Source organism: Neolamprologus brichardi, chromosome 14, assembly GCF_056152115.1.
Source record: "Neolamprologus brichardi isolate AB-2024 chromosome 14, ASM5615211v1, whole genome shotgun sequence".
Taxonomy (NCBI): Eukaryota; Metazoa; Chordata; class Actinopteri; order Cichliformes; family Cichlidae; genus Neolamprologus; species Neolamprologus brichardi.
In genome coordinates, this window is record NC_142117.1 from 20811695 (window position 1) to 20832726 (window position 21032).

General features: G+C 40.9%; 1 protein-coding gene across 3 annotated transcripts in view; it reads left to right on the top strand.

Moving 5' to 3' along the window:
* The first annotated feature begins 1058 nt into the window (after positions 1-1058).
* The window catches only part of LOC102799993 (lissencephaly-1 homolog), a 38589-nt gene continuing 18615 nt past the window's right edge, over positions 1059-21032 (top strand). Inside the window, exons 1-2 of one of the 3 annotated variants that reach the window (XM_006795487.3) lie at positions 1059-1247; positions 8898-9237. In XM_006795487.3, coding sequence (XP_006795550.1) covers positions 9206-9237 — 32 coding nt within the window. In that variant the 5' untranslated portion in view covers positions 1059-1247; positions 8898-9205. Of the gene's footprint in view, positions 1248-1337; positions 1396-1428; positions 1638-8897; positions 9238-21032 lie in introns of those variants that run through there. The other 2 variants (XM_006795488.3, XM_006795489.3) reach the window with 2 other exon arrangements.

Sequence of the window (21032 nt, forward strand, 5' to 3'; positions counted from 1 at the left end):
ATTCGGTGACTGCAAGGTGCCCAGGTCCTGTAGCTCTGGAAAAAAGCCCAAGTCATCAAACCACCACCGGCATGCTTGTTAAACTCATATGAGATGTTTGTGCTAAGTTGTGCTTGTCTTGTCTGTCCAAAGGACGTTCCCAAAGTCTTGTGGGTGTTCAGATGCAACTTTGCAAAACTAAGGCATGTTGCCATCATCTTTTTAGAAAGAAGTCTCTTTCTTCTGGCAGCACAACACATACTTGTTCAGTCTTTTCTTAATTATGCACGAACTGCATTAACTTTCACATTTAACTTGCAAACCATAGAGTCTGAGCTGTAGCTCTTGGGTTCTTGATTTTTCTTTGAAGGCTCTAAGGTCTAACCTTGGAGTGAGTTTTCTGGGACCTCCACTATTGAGAAGATTTTGGCATTGTGTTAAAACACTACCAATACTTATGCCTTTATAGAGATGCTCAGTTAATCAAGTGCATTTGATTAGCAGCATCTGACAGTGGCTACTACTTACTCCCGTTCATATGAAAGGAATACTCAATACTGCTTTGACAGAACTGCATGTATGGTCCTGTGGGAAAAAAAAACCTTTCTTGACTGTGTATCTGAGGAACATCAGTATCAGCTCTTGATCGGTATCAGTCTATTTGTAAATAACTGACAGACTTGTGTCTCAGCTGGTACAAGAGGAACCAGTAACAACACCAAAAAGAAAAAAAAAATCTAATTTCAGCAGCTGCTGTCAGTATAAGTAAAAGTTTTAAACATGGTACATATTTTCATACTCAGCAAGTTTTATAAGTAAAAAGATTATTTATAAAGCTTACTAAGATGGGGGGTAATAAAAAAGGAATTTACCTGAGAAATGTCCTAGAATTGGCGTGTAAAGTACAAAAAATAATTAAAGCACTAAATAAAAAAGTGCCCTTCTGGGAGTTTAGTAAGTCTCTACATCACTCATGACATTTACTAATGAGAAGCCGCAATCTAAGAGTTAACAGGCAAATAAAATAACGACCAAGGGCGCGCGCGCTCCTGTGACGGCGTGAACGCGAATTCCGCGCGCGTACCCGGCCGAAGTCGAATGCGGTAGTGTACGAAAAAAAAACAAGCGAGCGGAGCCGACAGGAGACAAGACGGCCACAGTTTACCTCCACATCATAAGACCAGGTTTTGGGAGCGGAAATTTCACGCCCTGCCGGGTCGTGTTGCCGTCGGAGACGTCTGAGGATACTCGCGGCCAGGAACAATAGGGTAAGTCCGAGCAGTTCTCATTTATGAAGCCGGCGACGGTCGAAGGAATCCGTCGTTAGGTGGGGAAAATGACGATGTGGCTGCAGTCCGTGCACCTCCTTTCTGTGCCTCAAAATGGCGGATAGGCCGCTCTGGACTGGAGCAGCAGGTACCCTGTCAGTGGGAGTTTGTCCTTGTGTGCCGACAAACAGCACTTGAACACTGGCTGTCATTTAAGCCGTTATTATTTGCTGTTTTAGTTAAATGTAGATACTTGAGCTGGAATACAAAGTGCGGTTTTGATTGAAGTTAAATGAGCGAGCTAACTTTCTGGAGCTAACTTGGCTAACGTTAACTTTAGCTGAAGATAACCTGGAATAAGATAATGATAACGACTGGCGTTGTGGTCAGGTAAGCCCAAGTAGAGTAAGTTTGGAGAAGGTTTCAGTGATAAGGTATATCAGTGCCAGCTGTGCTGCTTATGGCGTCCACCTTAAGTTAGTAATAAGTAATTAGCGTAGTTAGAAGTGCAGTAACTGTGCCTGTCAACCTAGTCTCTTAACCTCTGCAGCATGCTTGAATGCATTTCCAAGTAGAGGGTTATTCTTGGAAATGTTAGGCCTGTGTCTCGTTTAAACACCTGACCGCTCGCACCGTGTGGTTCTGTTGTCGTTAACCGGCGGTGCAGCCCCGGCGTTAGCATTTGGAAGCGGTTGTGAGTGACGTTCAGGCGTCGTGTGGTTTATTGTGCAGATATTATTGTGTTTCGACATCAGTCAGCCCAGTTGCTCCCGTGACCTGTCACCGGGTGCGTTTCTCCCCTCTCTGGTCGCTGTCACACTGCTTGATGGATGCTCGGCTGAGGAAGCTCCCATCATTACTGTCACACTCGTGGGCTGCTTCACGCCGTGTGTTGTTGGCACGGTGTTTGAAAATCAGGGTGGAGCACGCAGGAGGAGGCGACGTGTTTGCATGTGTGCCTCGCTGCCGTGTTTTCTGTGTCTCGTTGTATGAATTCAGAGTCTAGTGAAAACGGGGATGAATGCTAGTCTTTGCTCTGGCAGTCTCATGGGGGAGAGTACGTTGTCGCTACTTTGCGTTAACCTTGTTTTCAGATCGGATAAACCATTAATTTGAGCTAGGATCAGCCACGCCTGGTAAGTGTCCTGCAGCTGATCCTGTGGGATGTTGATATTTATTTTAGAAAACGGCATTCAACACGTCTTACACTCCATGCAGGTGTTTGCGATTGTGTTGTAGGTTGTGACAGACTTAAAAGGACTCTCAATTGCAGCCATTTTGAGGAGCAATGCAGTTTTTGACAGTAGCGGTGGTTGGGATCTGTCACGTGTAATACTATTATGATATGCACACACTTATCTCTTAAACACTGATGCCAAATGCTGCAAATTTCTTTGGTCTTGTTGTGGGTGAAAGTTGGTCTGCTATTTGCTTGATCTGTTTCTAAATCTGCACAGTCCACACGAAGTTTAGTAATAATTTATGCAGTTTTCTTTCAATGTCAGAAAATGTAGCTATACAGACTGTTCATGATGTCAAAATAGTTCAAAGTTCAACTTTTAGTTTAAGAACAGCAGCGTTGTATTTGTATAAAATATACAGTGTGCTGAGCTGATTTTTACTTGACAGCGCTTTTTTCTCGTCTGTGCTGAGTTTTTATCAGCAGTTGATTTGAATAAGTGCATCTCTGTAGCCAGGCCCCATTCAGTACTGTCAGCACTGGAAACACAGCAGCACCAATTGTGTTTCACTGCAATGGGAAGCTTTAGAAATTGCTTTTAGTCCATCAGCAAAACTGCAAAGAGTCACTGATGTTGTGGGGTTGTCATCTAATAGTTGTGTAAAATGTGAAGATTTTTGCGAGAAAGGAGCAAAATGTGCCCTTTTTTTCTGTCAGCAGAGAGTATTGAGGGAGGGAGAGACCGAGAGAGAGGCTGTTTGCCTTTGCTATAGTGGATGGCACAGAGGTTCACCTTCCAGACAGCTTGCCCACTGCTAAGCTGACTGGTCATTAACCAATCTGCCAACAACAACTGCCAGTCATCCTACAAATGACTGTTTTCACACGTTGCCAGATATTCTGCTATACTTTACAGAAAGTATTTATGTTGTAGTGAGACTGTAAATAAGTTGTAGAGGCTGATGCTTTGATAGCAATCCACCATTTGTATGATAGTCACCATAGTTGCTTGCAGAATTAACCTCTGCTCTATATTTATAGTCTTAATAGTTTCAGCCAGTAGCTTGTTGGTGTGCGGTGAATGGCCTGGAGGGATTCATACATGGTTTATAACAAACCTCTTTGCTGTTGTGTAAATGTAGCAGGCTAACCTGCCTCAATGGTGTTGCTCTCGCCTGCATGTTCAGCGTCTTATTGGCGTAACATTGATCTGTTGTCCTTTACAGCTTCCTCTCTGTTCAGTGTCTATCCCATTCTGTGGGTGTGGATGTTGGGGGGGGGGGGGGTGTGCTCTTCCAGAAGATAAAACAGCTGTTTGAGAGCAAGGAGTAGGTTTTTTTTCTGTCTTGTGCACTACTTAAATATTTTTGTAGTCATGCATTTGAAGCTATCTGTAGAAATCTCCTCTATTAATCTCAGGAGAACTATGCTATCTTACTACCCATGTAATTTAATAGGTTTAAGTGACTGCTACCAACCCAGTTAACTAAGACAAGCACCTCGTGGGTTGTAGCGGCTGCATGTTGGGAGCCGAGCCAGATGTTCCCCCAGTTGCAATATCAGTTAGTGGTAAAGGTCTTTAGATGGTCTCTGCCTGAGTGATTTATCAAGAACAGCCATTCACAGAAACTTAGCATTTGAGTGTTATTAGAGTGGAGAGGATATTTCCATTGTGTGTCATCAAGCTTGAGATTTCTTTAGTTATCTGATTTTGAAAAACCTCTATTTAGTCTTGTCAGGAAGCAGTCGTCTCCACAGCGTATTTCCTAATTTTATCACTTTGTATGTTAAATTAGCCAAAGTATGTCGACATCTAAATTACTGCCTGTGTGATAAGCCTCTAATATGTGCACATTAGCTGTTAAATATATTATGTTTATTGCTCTGTTGAAACCCAAGTCTTGAAAACATCATATTATATCTGCTTCAGTAGCTAAATGTGTCAGCGTTTAAGTGTTGGGATGATGACGACATAACGTCACAACCAGAGAGCTGTGAATCCAATGTAGCAGTGGGTTTGCGACAGTCAGCTTTGTCAGCATTGCTGCAATATTTTGTGACTAGTTACTGGAACACTATTTCACATGTGACTTTAGACTGTGGTATTTTTGTTTCTCTTCTCTGCACGCCATAGCAGCTTATTCCTTTGTTCAGACACCATAGGATGGGTAGTCAAAAAGTTTGTGCATACCTCGTCTGTAATATTTGGCTGGTAGCATAAAGTTAAGTCATAGTGTTATGGTGACGTGTCAGGACTAGATATCGAATTAGTTTGGGGATTTGTCGTCGTCTACGTTGTTTTCTTTGAGTCTTTTTCTTTTCTTTTTTTGTTGACATTTTTCCTCAGGTATTTTTAAACAATTGTTGCACATTTTAATTGTTTGGATTCAAATTATCAGTCAGGTGGCCCACCTTTTTTTTTTTTTTTTAAGTGTGTAGAGACCAGCCTTGGGTTATCTGCTTAAATGCAGCTTGTGCGCAAATGTTTGTCTGAGATAGACTTGTAGTCAAGACCGCCTAAACCAAGACCAAGACTAGGGCAGGGCGATATGACCAAAAATATTTATCACGATATACATTTGAAAATTTGCGATAACGATATAACTGACGATATAATTGACACTAGACAAAATACTGTACAACTCCACAACTTAAACAAGCAGCTGTTTTTTGTATGTGCATTAAAGTTACATAAAAATGTAACAGTGCAAATTCCTTGCTGACAGTTTAACCAAAAGGCATTTCCAGTGGAAACTGGTTGACATATCCTCAGCATAACCATGTGTAATATCCACAAAACTTAAAAAGAGGTTATACACACACAATACCGTAATATTATGTTGAAGCACAGTACGTATCACTCCGCGAGGTGATACGTACTGTCGGAGCCGTAATGCTCTGACAATCCATCAAGCGGTGTGGCTTCGTAGCTTAGCAAAGTCGTACTGAAACATCTGACAGATTTTCGAGCGCCGTGTACATAAAATCGTTTCGAGGTCAGTAAACACAACCAGAATTCATACATAAGGCACACGGGATTATAAGGGGCACTGTCGATTTTCAGAAAAATCAAAGGATTGATTTTAAGTGTGCCATATTTTCCAAACAACACGGTAATAACAACGGCCCGCTAGCATGCTCTACCAAAAATAGTGCTTTGTTGTGTATCTGATGGACGAAAGCTAAACCAGTTCCACACCACTGAAGTTGCAGCATTTTAACAAACCAGTTCTGGTTCATCCGTTTCATTTAACGATCCGCTTTCGCTCTTCTCATTGTGCGTCGCCGCCATGTGCATATGTATACATAGGCAGTGCGCATGCGCGTTTTACCCATATTCTATCGCGATATTTCATTTTCCTATCGTTGCCCAAAATTACACCGGTATTACCGTGAACGGTATGATATAGCCCAGCCCTAACCAAGACAATATCAAGACCAGAGGGTATCGAGACCAAGACAGAAAGAGTCAAGACAAAATCGAGACGAGACCAAGACCGAGACAAAAAAGTCTTTAAACTGCAGCCAGATGCTGCTTTGTTTACGGGTGTCAGGCATATTTATGTGTTTTTGCGATGCACTCGCACAGCCCTCCTCACCGCTGTCTACTGTCACTCAATAACTGAGAGGACAGACGCGCGCTCCACTTGACTGTCGCGTCTCTCACCCTCTCTGTTTTTCACATAATGATATTATCCTATATCCTCGCATGTAATTGGCCACAATATGGAGGGATTGGAGCATAGCTGAGCCACTGTGTGAGAGCTGAGCAGCGAAAGGAAATTAAGTGAGGAGCCGGCTCTCGCTCAATGGGAGTTGACTTTTCTGATTCACTACAAATCACTCTCTAAGCACGGCTCTTAGAGCTGATGCTTTTGCGCATGACACATTATCGAACGTTACGTTGTGTGTCATGGATACTGTTGACTCCAAATCTCCCGACCACTATGTCGATCTGAGACAGCAAGACCGAGACACCAAGACAAGACCGAGGGATCCGAGACCAAGACCAAAGTCTTTCGAGACCAAGACAAGACCAAGACCGCGTAAAAGTCTCTAGACATCCAACTCTAGTCTGAGAGGTCTCAGAGGTAACAGCCAAGAGGCAAACTCTGGAGCTAAAAAATGAAGCAGAAGCAAAAGTGCAGTAAACTGCAGTGCTTCTAATGGCCACTTGAAGCTGCCTCCAGAAGAAAGTTAAGCACCCATACACTCACATGTTAAAACACCCAACTTAACAGCTTTAAAAAGCATTTTTGCAGCCTGGTTCAAAAATGAGTTTGTCCTCTGTTGACAGTTTACCCTTGATAACTCTGAGTGGGGTCATTTTTACTGTAACTCATCTACCAAGGTAGTTATTTAGGAGACTTTTGGAGCATTTTAATGGATTATCTGAGTAATTTTATGGTCTGAGGTGTGATGCAGGCTGTTCTGGAAGTACATTTTACTTATGGTGAGTGAATTTTAGTATTTTGTTTTAGTCCATTATTTTAGTACCAATTTGTGTGTCTGAGCTAATGAATGTAGCTGGCTAAAATAACTGGAGGGCCCCCAATATTTTATTTATTTATTTTTATTAATGAGTAAAAACCCTGATTGGGAAGGATTCATTACATTTGACTGCTGTTGTTGCATTCTTAACCACAAAAGATGCAGAGTATGTACAGTACACGGTGTTCATTTAGTATGTATGAATTGGTCTCCTAACATCAGATAATCTGTTGGGACTCATAAGCAAATTGAACACATCTCCCAGTCAGCATCATTAATGTAAAGGGCTCTGTCGTTGTACAGTTCCTGGTCCTGCACAAAGACAAGACAATCACTGGGAGGAAGACGCATTACCATTATTGACTGCCTTTGAGCAGATTTATAGATGCACTCCTGGCTGCGGCTCATACCCCTCCCTTTCCATCGAGGCACAACATTTTGTGCTGAGCCAATTAGCCTGATTGTGCTATTGTGCAAACATTTTTGCTCGATGCTGAAGCCGCAAATGAGTTTTTCAGAGAAGGGAGTCCTACACATTAATGGATACACACAGCGATGAGACCTGCCAGCAATGCAGAGAGACGTATCAATATGTGGCAGATGACCTGATTTTCACACACAATGGCAGTTGTGAAGGTTGATGCATTTGGTGCCTATTTTGTGTGGTAGTTTTTTTGTTTTTTTTTTATATGGAGGGAGTGAGGGAGACATTTTTAGCTTCAGTGCCTGCTCGTTAGAATATTTTTGCTGCGCTCTGATAGTGTTTTTGGGCAGCAGCCAGCACGCCGTAAGGCACACACAGTCAGGGGTAAGTAGACATTTGGACTGCTGTCAGGTGGTGACATCAAGGTCCAGAGGTTAGCTGCTGGTCACGTTAGGCTGTGTACTGTTAATCAGTTTCTCTACAACATATGAATATGAATAAATGAATAAGCAAGCAATACAAAGTAGTACTTTAACAGGTTGGTCAGTCCTACATCTGACCAACTAGAATTATTTAGCTTGTCTCCTTTTTTCTGCAAACAGAAACACAGTGCATAGGAGGACTCTTTTCCTTGTGGTAATGCAACTCCTGCATCTAAAATCAGCAATGTGCTTTTTTTTTTCTTCATTGTAGCTTCCTGGGGTGTTTCTATTCCTCATCTCTTCTGTAGCCAAATAACGGTTTCTTTTACTGCCTGTTTCCCAGGCAGCAAATCTCATGTCTACTTTACATTGTTTCCTGTGTCTGGAAGTCTGCCTTGCTGTAATTTTGTCAGCTTTTTGCAGGTGTTGAAGTAATTTGGCTTAGTTTGTACCTTTTGTTTAGTGCTCTGGCAGAGATTTACTGAGGCTAGTCCCAGTAGATTAAGAGGCTTACTCTGTTGGGTACCTGGTTTGTTAAAGTGCTTTTTCAAGACAATGATGCAGTATAGAAATAGTCTTCATCGTGACATTCTTAACATTTCATTGACATTTATTATTCCTCAAATAAATACTTTAACCCTGACAATACATTTATTTTCCCACTACCACTGATGGGTGTTTTTTTTTTTTTTTTTTTTTTTTTTTTTTAAAACATGCCATCAGCCAAGTCAGCTCCTGAGGTGATAACGAGATGATGGGGACAGGGGAGTTTGAGCACAGCCGTTACTCATACTCGCTCTGCCATGTCCTGTTTTTCTTTTCTGTTGGCAACCTGGGAGGAGAATGTGGGTCAGCTCTTGTATGTGAACGGAGAGGCATTTGCTTCAAGAGCAAACGAGAGTTGTGTCATGACAGAATGTGCAGACAGATAACAGAAGTGGATGAAAATATTTAAAAGTAAACAAATAAAAAAAAATCGAATGAATGAGCAGTTTATGGAATGATTTTTTGCTTTATTGTTCAGTTTTTTCCATCATCGCTGACAGTGTCTTTGCTAAACTGGTGCAGCACACTCTACATGTTATCTGTCATGCATACCTAATGCTGACTTTCTCTTTTTCTCTCCCCTGCAGATGCAGCATACACTCAGCTGGTGACTGGTCTGCAGGCTCTCCATTTCTTCTCCCCGGAGTCAGCCAGCTTTCGGGGGGCAGATTCCTGCGACCCTCTTCTCTTAATCTGAGTCTTAGTCTGGGCAAAACTAACCTGTCATTGGAGTACACCACCTGACCTAATCTGTGTTGCTTGGATCAGCACAGCTCATCTCCTGACCGAGGAGAGCGCAGCGGCTGCACAGGAATCACCTTCTTCTTCTTTTTTTTTTTTTCTTTTTTTTTTAAAGATAAATAAAATCCGGCTCCGCCCACACTGCCCCGTCACGATGGTGCTGTCACAACGTCAGAGAGATGAACTGTAAGTTTCCAGCACAGCTTTCAGATTTGAAACTTAGGGATTTCTGCGCTGTGGTTTGTTTGTTGCCATCATGTGATCAGACGCGTTTCATACTCATGTGGCTCTTACTACAGAGCAGGATGTGGTGCTTAGGATTTTCAGGGCAGGTTACCATTTCCATTGGTAACTTGCGCTGCAGACCTAACAAGCTCATGCAGAAGCCAGATAAGAAAAAGATATCCCGGGTATGCTGAAATTGCTTTGTAGTCTGCGCTCTTGAACAGCTGCCCAGTACGACCACAACCTGCTCATATTTCTGTGCAGTGAATGCATTTAGCAAAGGGGTTCTGGCAGCTCATTATTCTGATACCTAATCACATGAGTGCAAGTTATAATGCCAAATACCCCGACAAATGGTGTTGGTGTGAGCTGGCTACATTTGAGCTTCATTCGTTCACCTGTCCCAAAGCAAAAGACACTGATATTTTTAAAATGGTTAAAAAACAAAAAAGCCTGAGACAAATGTCCTTTGTTGTGGTTGTAGACTGTTTACTTCCAGGGAAGGATGTGTATTGACTACAGGATTCAGTTTAAATGGTTAAATTTAGTAAATGTTTCTCCCCTCGGTAACCTGTCAAGATTAATCAATAAATGGTTAAAGGTTTCTAAGCTCCCCTGAGGCCTGAAGCACAAATTTATTGATCGACCACCTCTGCTGCCTACCCCTGCCCGATGTGACCTTAGAAAAGCTTAGACTGCCACCTTTGGCCCACAGTACATACACGGAGATCCAAGGAGTTTGTATATTTGCGTTCTGCTCGCTGTGAGTAGTGATTCCACAGAGAAATCATGCACCCAACATAGCATCATTGGCAGCGATGTGGCACACAGACAAAGACATGTCTGCTCATGTGCTGAGTAGAATATAGGGAGATGGGAAGAGTGAGAGGAGCTGCAGTCTGGGCTTGGTAATTAGCACCTCAGGCAGGGATAAAATGTTAAGGCATCTCAGTGTGAGATAGAAGGTCATGAGCAGGAATTGAGATCATCTTCCTGAGCTTTAGTTGTGGAAAAAATATCCATATCTGTGCAAGTCAAGAGTGTCTAACTTGCTTTATTGCGCCAGGTGATAAAACCCATTGTAAAATAATATATGATAGAATAGAGCTGTGCAATATGACCAAAATCTCATATCCCGATATAAGACATCTATCGTCCCGATAACAATATAAATCACAAAAATGTAACATTTTCTGTAAATTCTGTGAATCTCGGGCAGCTCGACTTGCGTGAAGTGTTTCCGGCTGGGCGTCATGTACCTGGAGTCGAGTGTTTTAACAGATGCATGAAACTATACATTTTTAGACATAAGTTGTAACGGCCGCCATTTTCTTTGTGAGTATTTATTACACAGCGTGCTGCGGGGAATAGCCTGTTCTAACGTTTGAGTCTAAGGTTTATTTTTTAGCACCTGACGGCTCTTTTTTGCTTCTCATCCGTAAATACTCTCCATACTCTTTCACGTGATTCAGTTTATTTTGAAAAGTCTCAACAGGATCTTGAGCTTTATTGTGAAAGGTTTATGTGGGAAATAAACAAGCGGACACCCGATGGTTTTACCGCGGTTGTTGCTAACGACAACGCATAAAAACAGGCACTTGTCCGTCCGTAGTGTGGTTATATTAAATATAAGAGAAAGAGAGAACTTTAAGAAATTAATATAGCCACCACAGTGACCATCAAAACGATGAAAAAATAATGCCGTAAACTGTTTATTTTGCGACACCACGAAACAAACAATAGCGTAAAATGAAACGATAGACGTTTTTATATCGTCATCCAATATATATCGTTATATCGAACAGCCCTATGATAGAACACCATCCACTCAATATTTTTCTCTTAAAGAGTAAATGGGCACATTCTGAAAATTTCCCCTCAGCCATAACCAAGATTTTATAAAAATCATAAATTGTAGGGCCTACCAGAAACACTAAGCCAAACTGGACCCTTTGGCAGGCTAGTTCTAGCTTCCAAGTTACATCTTTGGTGATGGAATTACTATGTTAGAGGCACATGATAGATTTTCCTTTGTCTTTCAGTGAGGTGAAGACCTTGTTGATGGCCTAGTTTGTTTTGGGTGTTTGTTTGTTTTGTTTATGTTTCTTTTTTTGTTTTGTTTTTTCTAACCGCCATCTTGCACTGTCATTGAAAAATGCCTCACTGCATGTGACAAGGCTCTCAGCATTCCTCAGTCTTTCTCTGTGATTAGTGCTGTGGGAGGGGTCTGTTGGTATGGAGAGCTCCATTGGAATGCTAATCTTTCGTGCTATTTGCTATTCAAATTAAGCTGGCAGGGACACACCCCCCCCCCCCCCCCCCCCCCAACCAAAACAAAACAAAAGTCCCTCTTTCTTTTTTTTTTCTTCCTTTCTCTCTGTTGCACAAGTTTCTAACCCCAGTGGTATACAGGAAACTGTTGAGGGACCCCCTGAGTCGCATTCAAGCATCAACGAATCACATTTGTTAGTGATGTTGCTTGGCTCGGATAGTGCTCTCATGCAGTGTCCTTAAGATGTCATTTCCCAGCTGACTTTCTCATTTTGCGAAGCCTGCTTGGAAACCAAATGGCCCGTTTTGAATCCAAACAAGGCGGTAATGGGAACAGTGACCGGCTGATTGTCTGCTCTTCACACTAATTTTTCATTGGGCCCCCTCCTTTCTTTGCCACAGCCCTGTTTAGCATTAGGCACCAACCCAAAAAATTTAGTTCCCATAGCATTCAAGCATCTTCTTCCCTCTTTTTCACAGTTGAAGTGTTAAAAGTAACCAATCGACTGGGGGGCAATAAAAGCGCAGCTTTACAGTCTGTTTTTGGAAGAAATATTTTTGCACATTATTCCTCTTTTTTAAGAGAAATAATCTTTGTCAGCACCATAGTCAGATGCCGTGATTGCGCAGCATCTTCACAACAACTTATTTTCTTTGTCTTTTCTTTCTTTTCCTTCCTTTTTCCTTTTTTTTTTTTGCTGCCACTGAAAAGCCCGTTTGTGTTCCTTTCCAGGGTCAGGAGACTTATCCCCAGCAGCGTGTAGCAAAAATAGAAACAGAACACAAACTATCTGCTCCCCTGAAAGACCTCGGAGGCACTTATGTGCAAATGGGCCTTTGCTTTTGAACTCTTTTCTTTATTAAACAAAAAATAACCAACTCCATGTCTTGGGCAACAAGATGGTGCATGTGATTTTATTTTTTCTTCTTTTTCCACCATGCCCTTGTCTATAAATGTGGTGACATAACAGATGAAATTCAAAGATATGGAGATAACTGCCACAGGCAGTCAGAACTGTGGTGTAAAGAGTTCACCGTGGCTCAGTTTGATCATTAACAGGACTTGGATCATGTTTACCTGCCAAGATACTAGTCCTCTAAGTCCCAGTGTTCACACTCATTCAAATAAACTCAGTTATCCAATGACTCCTGCTTGTGTTTTGGCTTCACTTTGAAAAGCTGAACCACAGACGAAAAAAATATATAGTAGTTTGGATATAATGTAAATGTTCAAATGTTTTTCTGTAACAAAGACAAGGAATTATGAAAGCACATTGCTTTGTTAGATTATGGAAAGCTTTTAAAATGATCCGCGGTTGTAGTGATTTTTTAAAATGGCTCATTTGAGAGTAAAACTTTTTGATAAAACATGCTCTTTATTTTGTAGACTGTGGTAAATGGACTGGTTCTTATACAGCGATTTTCCATTCTACTTGTGCATAGCCAAAAATATTTATCACAATATATGTATGAAAACAAAGGCACTGCGCATGCACGCTTTACCCATATTCTATCGCGATATTCCCTTTTCTTATCATTGCCTAACATTATACCAGTTTTACCGTGAATGGTATGATATGGCCCAGCTCTACTTGTGCGCTCAATTTTTTTTTTTCTCATATAACATGTTTCATTCACCCGTCATTCAAGCACTTTTTTTTCTACATGTAAGCACTTTCTAACATTCACACACCACGAATGACCACACGGTAATTAACACATAATGCACCAACACAATCAATAACATCAGCCAGTTATGTAGGTGATGTCATAGGCTTTTCAAAGATTCCCCGCTGAATCTAAATCAGGCCTAAATCATTGCAGGGTTAGAGATGTGCGTGACTAGTCCAGTTGATTTTTCTGCCCTTGCTAGTTGTCACCAATGTTTCAGTGTGTTGTCACTTTTCGATTAGTCAGTCTGATCTGTATCCTGTTGTTTAACTGTTGAGTAATTTAGTTTCCAGAAACATTCCGCTTGGCAACTAATTTACTAGGCAGGTAAGGTGATAGGATTCACGGCAGGTTACCTTTTTACCTTCTGATATCCACCACTGTGCTTGTCATGTCTGGTTTGGTGACAGTCAAAATGCACAGTATGCGTTTCAGATGGAGCCTCGCAAACCAATGGGCAACGTCACATGACTACGAATAATTTAGAGGGTGCTTATTTAAACATAGCTGTGCAAGCTAAACGAGAGGTTCAGATTGATTGCGTGTCGCTTAAATCAGTTAGCCTTTGCACTTTTTGTCAGTTTTAAGTGTTACTGTACAGATTTGTGGCTTATAAGTCAAAGGTCCTTCCTTTTTCATTAATTGAACTTATTGCATTTGTTCTCCCCAAGTTGGGTCCAGAGAAGTTGTATTTTGCTAGTAGATAAGTGTTGAGCGTGAAGGATTTTTTTTTTTTTCCTCTCCCCTCCATGGTGGTGGTAGTAGTGAGCAGGAGGTTCTCCAGCCTCTCTTTTGGTTCTCAGGGAGCTGAACACAGCTTAGTGCACAGGTGTCAATCAGATTTTTGCACTGGCATGACAGCACTCCCTGTTTTGTGGACCATCATCTCTTATCAATTAAGCTAGTTAAGACAGTTTCAGTTGGTTGAAACCTCGATCGGTTGCTCATTGGAGTTTCCAGTGGTTTAGTTTACCTAGACTTTTACTGTCAAGAGTCAGCATTAATTTTCTTTATAGTCCCTCCCTGGTTTCCTCATTACTTGTATTTCATTTCAGCCAGACCTTTCTCAGTGCGTTTTCATAATGCATCATATTTATTAGTAGTATAATAAAATACTCAAATCCAAGGTACATTCCTAAGTAAGACAGATTTGTGGCTCAAGACCTCTACCACCAGAATTCTCCCATAGATTTAAATGGAGGGCTCTCTAAGTGCCATGTGTGTCTCTATCGCCTATGTCGTGTCTGGCTTTATTCTGTGTTTATCCAAGGATGAATTATGCACAGCCTCACTGGATTAAAGAAAGTTTGACTTTGGCTTCAGCTCAGTCAACAAAACTCCATCATTGCTGTTTGACAGAAAATGTGTATATGCCACACCCATTATAGAAAAAAAACCCTGCTTTTGTTTTCTTATTTTAACATAGACACCTGGTTTCCACACCCATGCTGCTTTTGATCTTAAAAGCCATCTGCTTCTACACACCCACAGAAACGCACAAAGGAAAGTCAATGTCTAAAGTTGACATTTACTTAAAATAAATAAATAAATATAGAATGATGTTAGAACCTTCTTCTTTTCTGAATTCCAGTATAGTGGGGGTTTTCTCCTTGGATTTTTCTCATGGCTTAAATGATAATCCCCACAAAAAAACCATTCCCCTACCTGTTTCACACTCACGCTGACTGCATTGTGATCATCATCCTTCTCAGAAGCTTTGTGATGACAAAGATGGAAATCTATCAAGGGGTATTTCTGCCTTTGGGGGCTTTTCTCTGGGGTTTCCCTGACTTTCAGAGGCCTTACCATTTTAGGTTTGGGAAGGATGGATTATTATTTTAAAGAAATTGTAAGTAGTAGTAGTTTTTGTTGTTGTGTTAAATCATGTTTTTTCAGCTACTGTCTTCATTGTAGTTGTGAAACAAAGCTCCAAGCCCTTATTGGCTTTTTTGGGTTTTTTCACTTGCGTTTGATCCCTTGACGTATATACGTTGTACTGTTGCCCCACAGTCACACCCAGCAGAGCAGTGTTCCCAACACTGGTCCTTTCTTTAAAATGGTTACCCCTGTCTGTGTGTTGAAGGAAAAAGTAGACCTTTACAAAACAGAATGAGGTATAGCCAAACAGTCTTTAATATAGTGTTCAAGTTAGTGTGAATATTAAAGGCAACATGGAAAGTAAACTAAATCACTATTGGGAACGCATTTCATGCATGTGCATACATCTTCATGTGCAAGGTGTTTCTTTGCATCTGCATGTCGGTGTTACTGGTATTTTCTCACTGCAGACTTGGAGAGGGGGAAGTTTACCCGATTGGAGTGTTTTCTCTTCTTTGTTTGACCTTTTTATCCTCTTTAAAGTTGAAGCCATTAATATGTTGTATATAGGCTCTATATTTATATATGTGCTTGTTGTTTTTATGTTGATAGATAAATGTCTTATTGTGTTTACTTGGTTTAAAACAAAAACCCTTAGGTGGTCTGAAAAGCTTTCTATGACAGACAAAGCCCTGCTTCTGAAAAACAAGGGTGGTGATTGCCTGAAGGTGCCAACCAAAGCCCAGAGCTCTTTTTATCAGTCAAGTAAGAGGAATAGAGTGGTTTTCATAGAGCTAGATTTAGCTGGGAAGTTATGCAATCTTGTTATTTATTTATTTATTTAGTTAGTTAGTTAAAGTTCTCACTGAGAAGTTATCACCTCATTTAATATTAAAGGCAAATTTAGCCCACTGCTGCAATTCTGTTGCTAATTGCCCGCAGCCTTATTGTTTAATATAAACACTAATCATAAAAAACAGGGCAGTGCTGTGTCTTTGCTGTTTGCAAAGTGATCATCATCAGACAAACCAACCACTGACACAGCCTCTTTCACCTTTAAAAGCAGTCAGAATACCAGAAAAATCTCTAGTCCAGCTGAGATGCACATAGCAAAGAGCTGTGCTGTCTTTTGAAGAATATAACATTGTAATATGAAATCCAGGGGAAAGGTAATTTTGAATATGCTAAGATATTTTTCAGAGTGTAGACCTGAGCTGTGGTCTGTTAAATATTTATCAGGAGTCTTGAAATGCAAACGGGCCCGTAGACAGAAATGGAAATATTCCTTTGTGAGGGTTTTTTGTGGTTATACAGCAGGGGGGCAACATCCTGTTCAACCAGCTGTAGCTAATGGAGCTGCTGTGTAGTGTGTGGTGCATTGTAGGTTAAATGTATTCTAATCTGTGCCTTAACAAGAGGGTGTTTGTTGGCTGATTAATTTCTATGCTCTGCTGTAATCACTGGGCATGTCAATAAATTAAATGATAGCCACACATTTAGGTATGACGTGCTTTATGGAGTGTTGCGTTCAGTTTTTCATACTAAACTAGTTAATAATCTAAAGAACATTAGTCTGATCTGAAAAATCAGGAGCCAGAATTAACAACAGAACTCTGTCTGTAAATGGTGATATAAGAGTAGAAAAAAAAGCAAAAGAGTTGGTGATTGGGGTACTCTCCTCTCTCTGGTATGCATCTTTTTATAATGAGTTTTGTTAAAGGAATTGAGCATAAAATCAGGATGTAATTGCAAAGCATGGCGACAACAGAGAATGAGAAGGGTGAAAGCGGATCGTCGAATGAAACGGATGAACCAGAATTGGTTTGTAAAAATGGTGCAACTTCAGTGGTGTGGAACTGGTTTGGCTTTTGTCTGTCAGATACACATCAAAGCACATTTTTTGGTAGAGCATGGAAGCAGGTCATCATTATTACTGAACTGATTTTATGTGGTACACGGCGCCCAAAAATCTGCCAAAAAATGTTTTAGTGTGACTTTGCTAAGCTACAAAGCCGCACCGCTTGATGGGTTGTCGGAGCATTACGGCTATCGTAGTCAGGAGCCTCACGGAGTAATACGTACTGTGCTTCAACATAATATTACCGTATTGTGTGTGTAAAACCTCTTTTTAAGTTTTGTGGATATTATACATGGTTATGCTCAGGATATGTCGGCCCATTTCCACTGGAAATGCCTTGTGGTTAAACTGTCAGCAAGGAATTTGCATTTATACTGTTAAATTTGTGTATAGCTTTAATGCACATAAAAAAAAAAAAAAAAACAGCTGCTTGTTTAAGTGAAAATACATTGATGGGTTTTTTTGCACTAATAAAGTTGTGGAGTTGTAAAGTATTTTGTCTCGCGTCAATTATATCATCAGTTATATCGTTATTGCAAATTTTCAAATATATATTGTGATAAATATTTTTGGCCATATTGCCCTGCCCTACTTTACAGTCATATTGCTTTCTCCTTTTCCTGCACATTCACATCATGCGTAGCGCTAATGGGTATAATAAAAGCTTCCCAACCGGCATTGCACTTTACCAACAACCCAACTTGAGACTTTACCAACGTCTCAAGTGAAGCTAAACAAGTGAGGAGACTTTAGTCATGTTGTGTAATTTGACTACTGTTTGCAGTCAAGTGAAAAGCTAGCAAACAAAGAAAAGTTGTTTGTCTAGAGGAGCTGGGAAATGCCCCCAAACTGCTCTTTCTTTCCTGTTGGTTTGTTATTGTTTTGGCTGTCCTGCTAACGTCCAGCGTACTGCATGGTGAAGTTAATGTTGGGCTCATAGACCAGCATTTTTCATTTAAAACCTGAGCGACAATCTTTCTGTGCAGTATTATTTAGTTAGTATGCTGACAGCGGTGTTATAAATCTTTAATAAAAATATTAAATGAGAGCAATAAATATTGGGTAATTGAATAATCTGCTTTATTTGTTTGATTTAGTTTAGCTTTAGGGGAGGCTGTGTTCGTGCTTCTCATTTCTAAAAGGAAGCAAAAGTGGAGTGGGAACTGCGAGGAAGTGATGTCACTGGCAGACGAGCTGGATGCCTGACTCCCTCTCTTCTCAGAAGGATGAGGTCATGCATCTCTTCCTCCTCTCATCCCTGTTTTTCTCTCTGCATCACAGGCTTTTCTTCTGGGACCATCAAGCGTTTGTAGTGCCTAAGAAAACGTAGAGGTCTGATGAAGCATGCCAGTATTATAACCCACGTGAGGCTTGCGTAGGCTTTTGCTTAATGACACTAGATTGCTAACACTTGTAAGCAGATGCTGGTGTGAGAGTTTCTGAATAGTTTGTGAGTGATTAATCTCGTATTTCATCCCCTGATGTCATCACGGAGATCTCACTGAAGCAGGGACTTCCAATGCAGGCTTTCAGGCCATCTATTGTTCTTGTTCCTCACTTCTCTCTGGCCTGGCTGTCCACGTTGCTCGCCCTGCCCTCGTTCTCACTGTCTCCTTATCGCGTCATCTAGCTGTGGGCTGCTTGTAACCATGGAAACTCTGTTCTCCTTCTGTTGATATTTGTACACCTCCCCATTTTTTCTCTCTCCCCCATTCTCTTTTCATCACAGTCATGAGGATTATAGATGGTTAAAGACTCTTTTTGTTTTGTTTCTTTTAAAAAAAAAAAAAATAAAAAAAATTGGCACATCCAATGTGAAGTGGCGGTCGTCAGCGCTGCATCCCCTATGCCGATGACTGATTTGAGCAGTGTGGCTCTCTGTTGACCACTTCTGATCGTGTGTGTGTGTGTGTGTCATCCCTCCCTTTGTTCATTTGTTTGGCTGTGTAGCTGTTTGTTCTTAGTTATTTGTCATTCTTTTTTTTTTTTTCGAGATATCCTGCTCTAATATTGATCATGATCATTTAATACAATAAATTAATATTTTAAATATTGTGTGTTTGTAAAACCTTAAAGAATAATCTGAAACTGAAGTGTTTGTTAACAGCTGAATGGATTTCACTAGTCTTGCTGACAAAAGTCTGCATTTCCATTATTTTGGTCTTAAGATCAACTAATGTAGCTGCACCCTTTTGGAAAGTGTGATGCTTTGTTATAAATCCAGGAGTCTTAATTCCTTTAGAGCCACTCACTCCACTCTACAAAGGTCTGAATGAGAACACCATTGCTAAGGACAAAATGGTTATTTTTATTTATTTTTATAATCTTTTCATAATTGCCAGAGATTTGTGTGGAACGTCAAATGCACAGTCCTGCTCCACCATATGGTTTATATATAAATAAGTGATCTTCTGCACCTTCTTGTGGTGCAATAGAGATCATGGATACATCAATCACCATATCAAAGGCATCCTCTGTGCCTCAGCTCCTTCTCCTCCTCACCTGCTTATACACTCAAGACTTTGTGCTTCCCCCCTCCCTTTGGTTGTCTTCTAGGCTTTGAACAGGCTGTCAGAAGAGTAGATAACCTCCTGCTAACCTTGAGCCTTAATAAGGTCTGGGCCTGTTGTCACAAGGATTCTGGTGGGCAGAGAGAAGCGGGTTTCTGTGCTCAACCCTGACCGAGAGGGTGCAGGGGGCACAGGCTGGGCTGACAGATTGTACCCCCCACACCCCCGTCACATTGGCACCTCAAAGCAGTGCCTGCCTGACAGCTTGTCTGGCATCTCCTGGCATAAATGGTGTGCAAAAGAGCAGGAGGACCCAGAAAATATTGTATATCAGTTTAAAGAAATTTGCATTTCTTTTTAAGGCGGTTCAGTTTTATATCAGTTTTTGTTTGGTTTGGTAGGTAGGTGATTGTGATGGCTGCATGCAACCAAACAACTGAGATACTTAGGTAATATTAATTTGGTCTTTTGTCTTATGTTTACGTTATGCTCTAAAGCTTTTGTGATCATAAGTTAACTAATTTGATATTTTTACCTGTAATGCATGACAGCACTAAGCTATAGCCCAAATGGTGGCATAGACTTTGCTTTGCATTGTTTGTTATTTTATATAGGTATATGTTATATTGATTATATTTCTGCTCTTTCTGAGTTACCTGACCTCCGCTCCAGTCCTTCCTGGTTTGGCTGAAAGAGGAGGCTGAGGGTGGAGCTGGTTTAAATGCAGAAGCCAATAAAGTGGACTGGACCATCTATTTTGATCATGCAGGGGGAATGGGGTTCTTCTTGAATGATGGTTAGCTGTTATCTCTTTAGTTTTCACCTTTGGTGTATATAATGGTTTATTCATTTGCCAAATAACTGGAGCTGTTTCTCATTTGGGCAGGTCAGTTTGTTGAGTTATGTTTTTGTTAAGTGACTTTTGAGTAGCGTTCTGTTAAGTTAACCTCTTTTATGGGCCCAATTGGTTCTTAAAAAGTTTATTTTTGTTATTTTGAATTTTTGTAATCATCTTGTCCTTTTTGGGGTATAATAAAACCCATTTTTGAAGATTACATTTGTGCCTGTGTGTTCCTGGCTGCTTGGATCATGACAGTGATATAAGACTGAAGGTGGAGCTGGAAAAGGTTTAAGAAAACACAAATCCAAATTCACCCTGAAGAAAAGTCAGTGCTCCTCCGGCACTGATTTGTCAGTTCGCAGTACTTCAGCCATATGCAATCGTTTGCTTTTTCCATGCAATACTCTTGGGAAGCTGTGAGGTTAAATAGAAGGACCTGCTTGGAAGAAACTTGTGTGTGTAAAACACCTGGCCTCAAGAAGGTTTGTGTCACATGGTCTGGGAACTTCAGCTGCTTGCTCAAAAATGTCCACAGTTCCCAGTCTAATGCTGAAGAGAGCACGCTTGCTGATGGTTTAGAGTTTGGCTGAGGCTTCTTCACCTCCACCAGGTGAAGTACATTCATGTAGTCATGCACTCATCAACCAAGTACAAGTGCACACACAAACCAAACATGAGTATGTGGGAAACTTCGGTGAATGGGTCAGACAAGCGGTGACTCTATTTCTTCAGTAGTGAATCAAATGTCTGTACAGCACCTCAATAGTAAAACACAATGAAACACCTG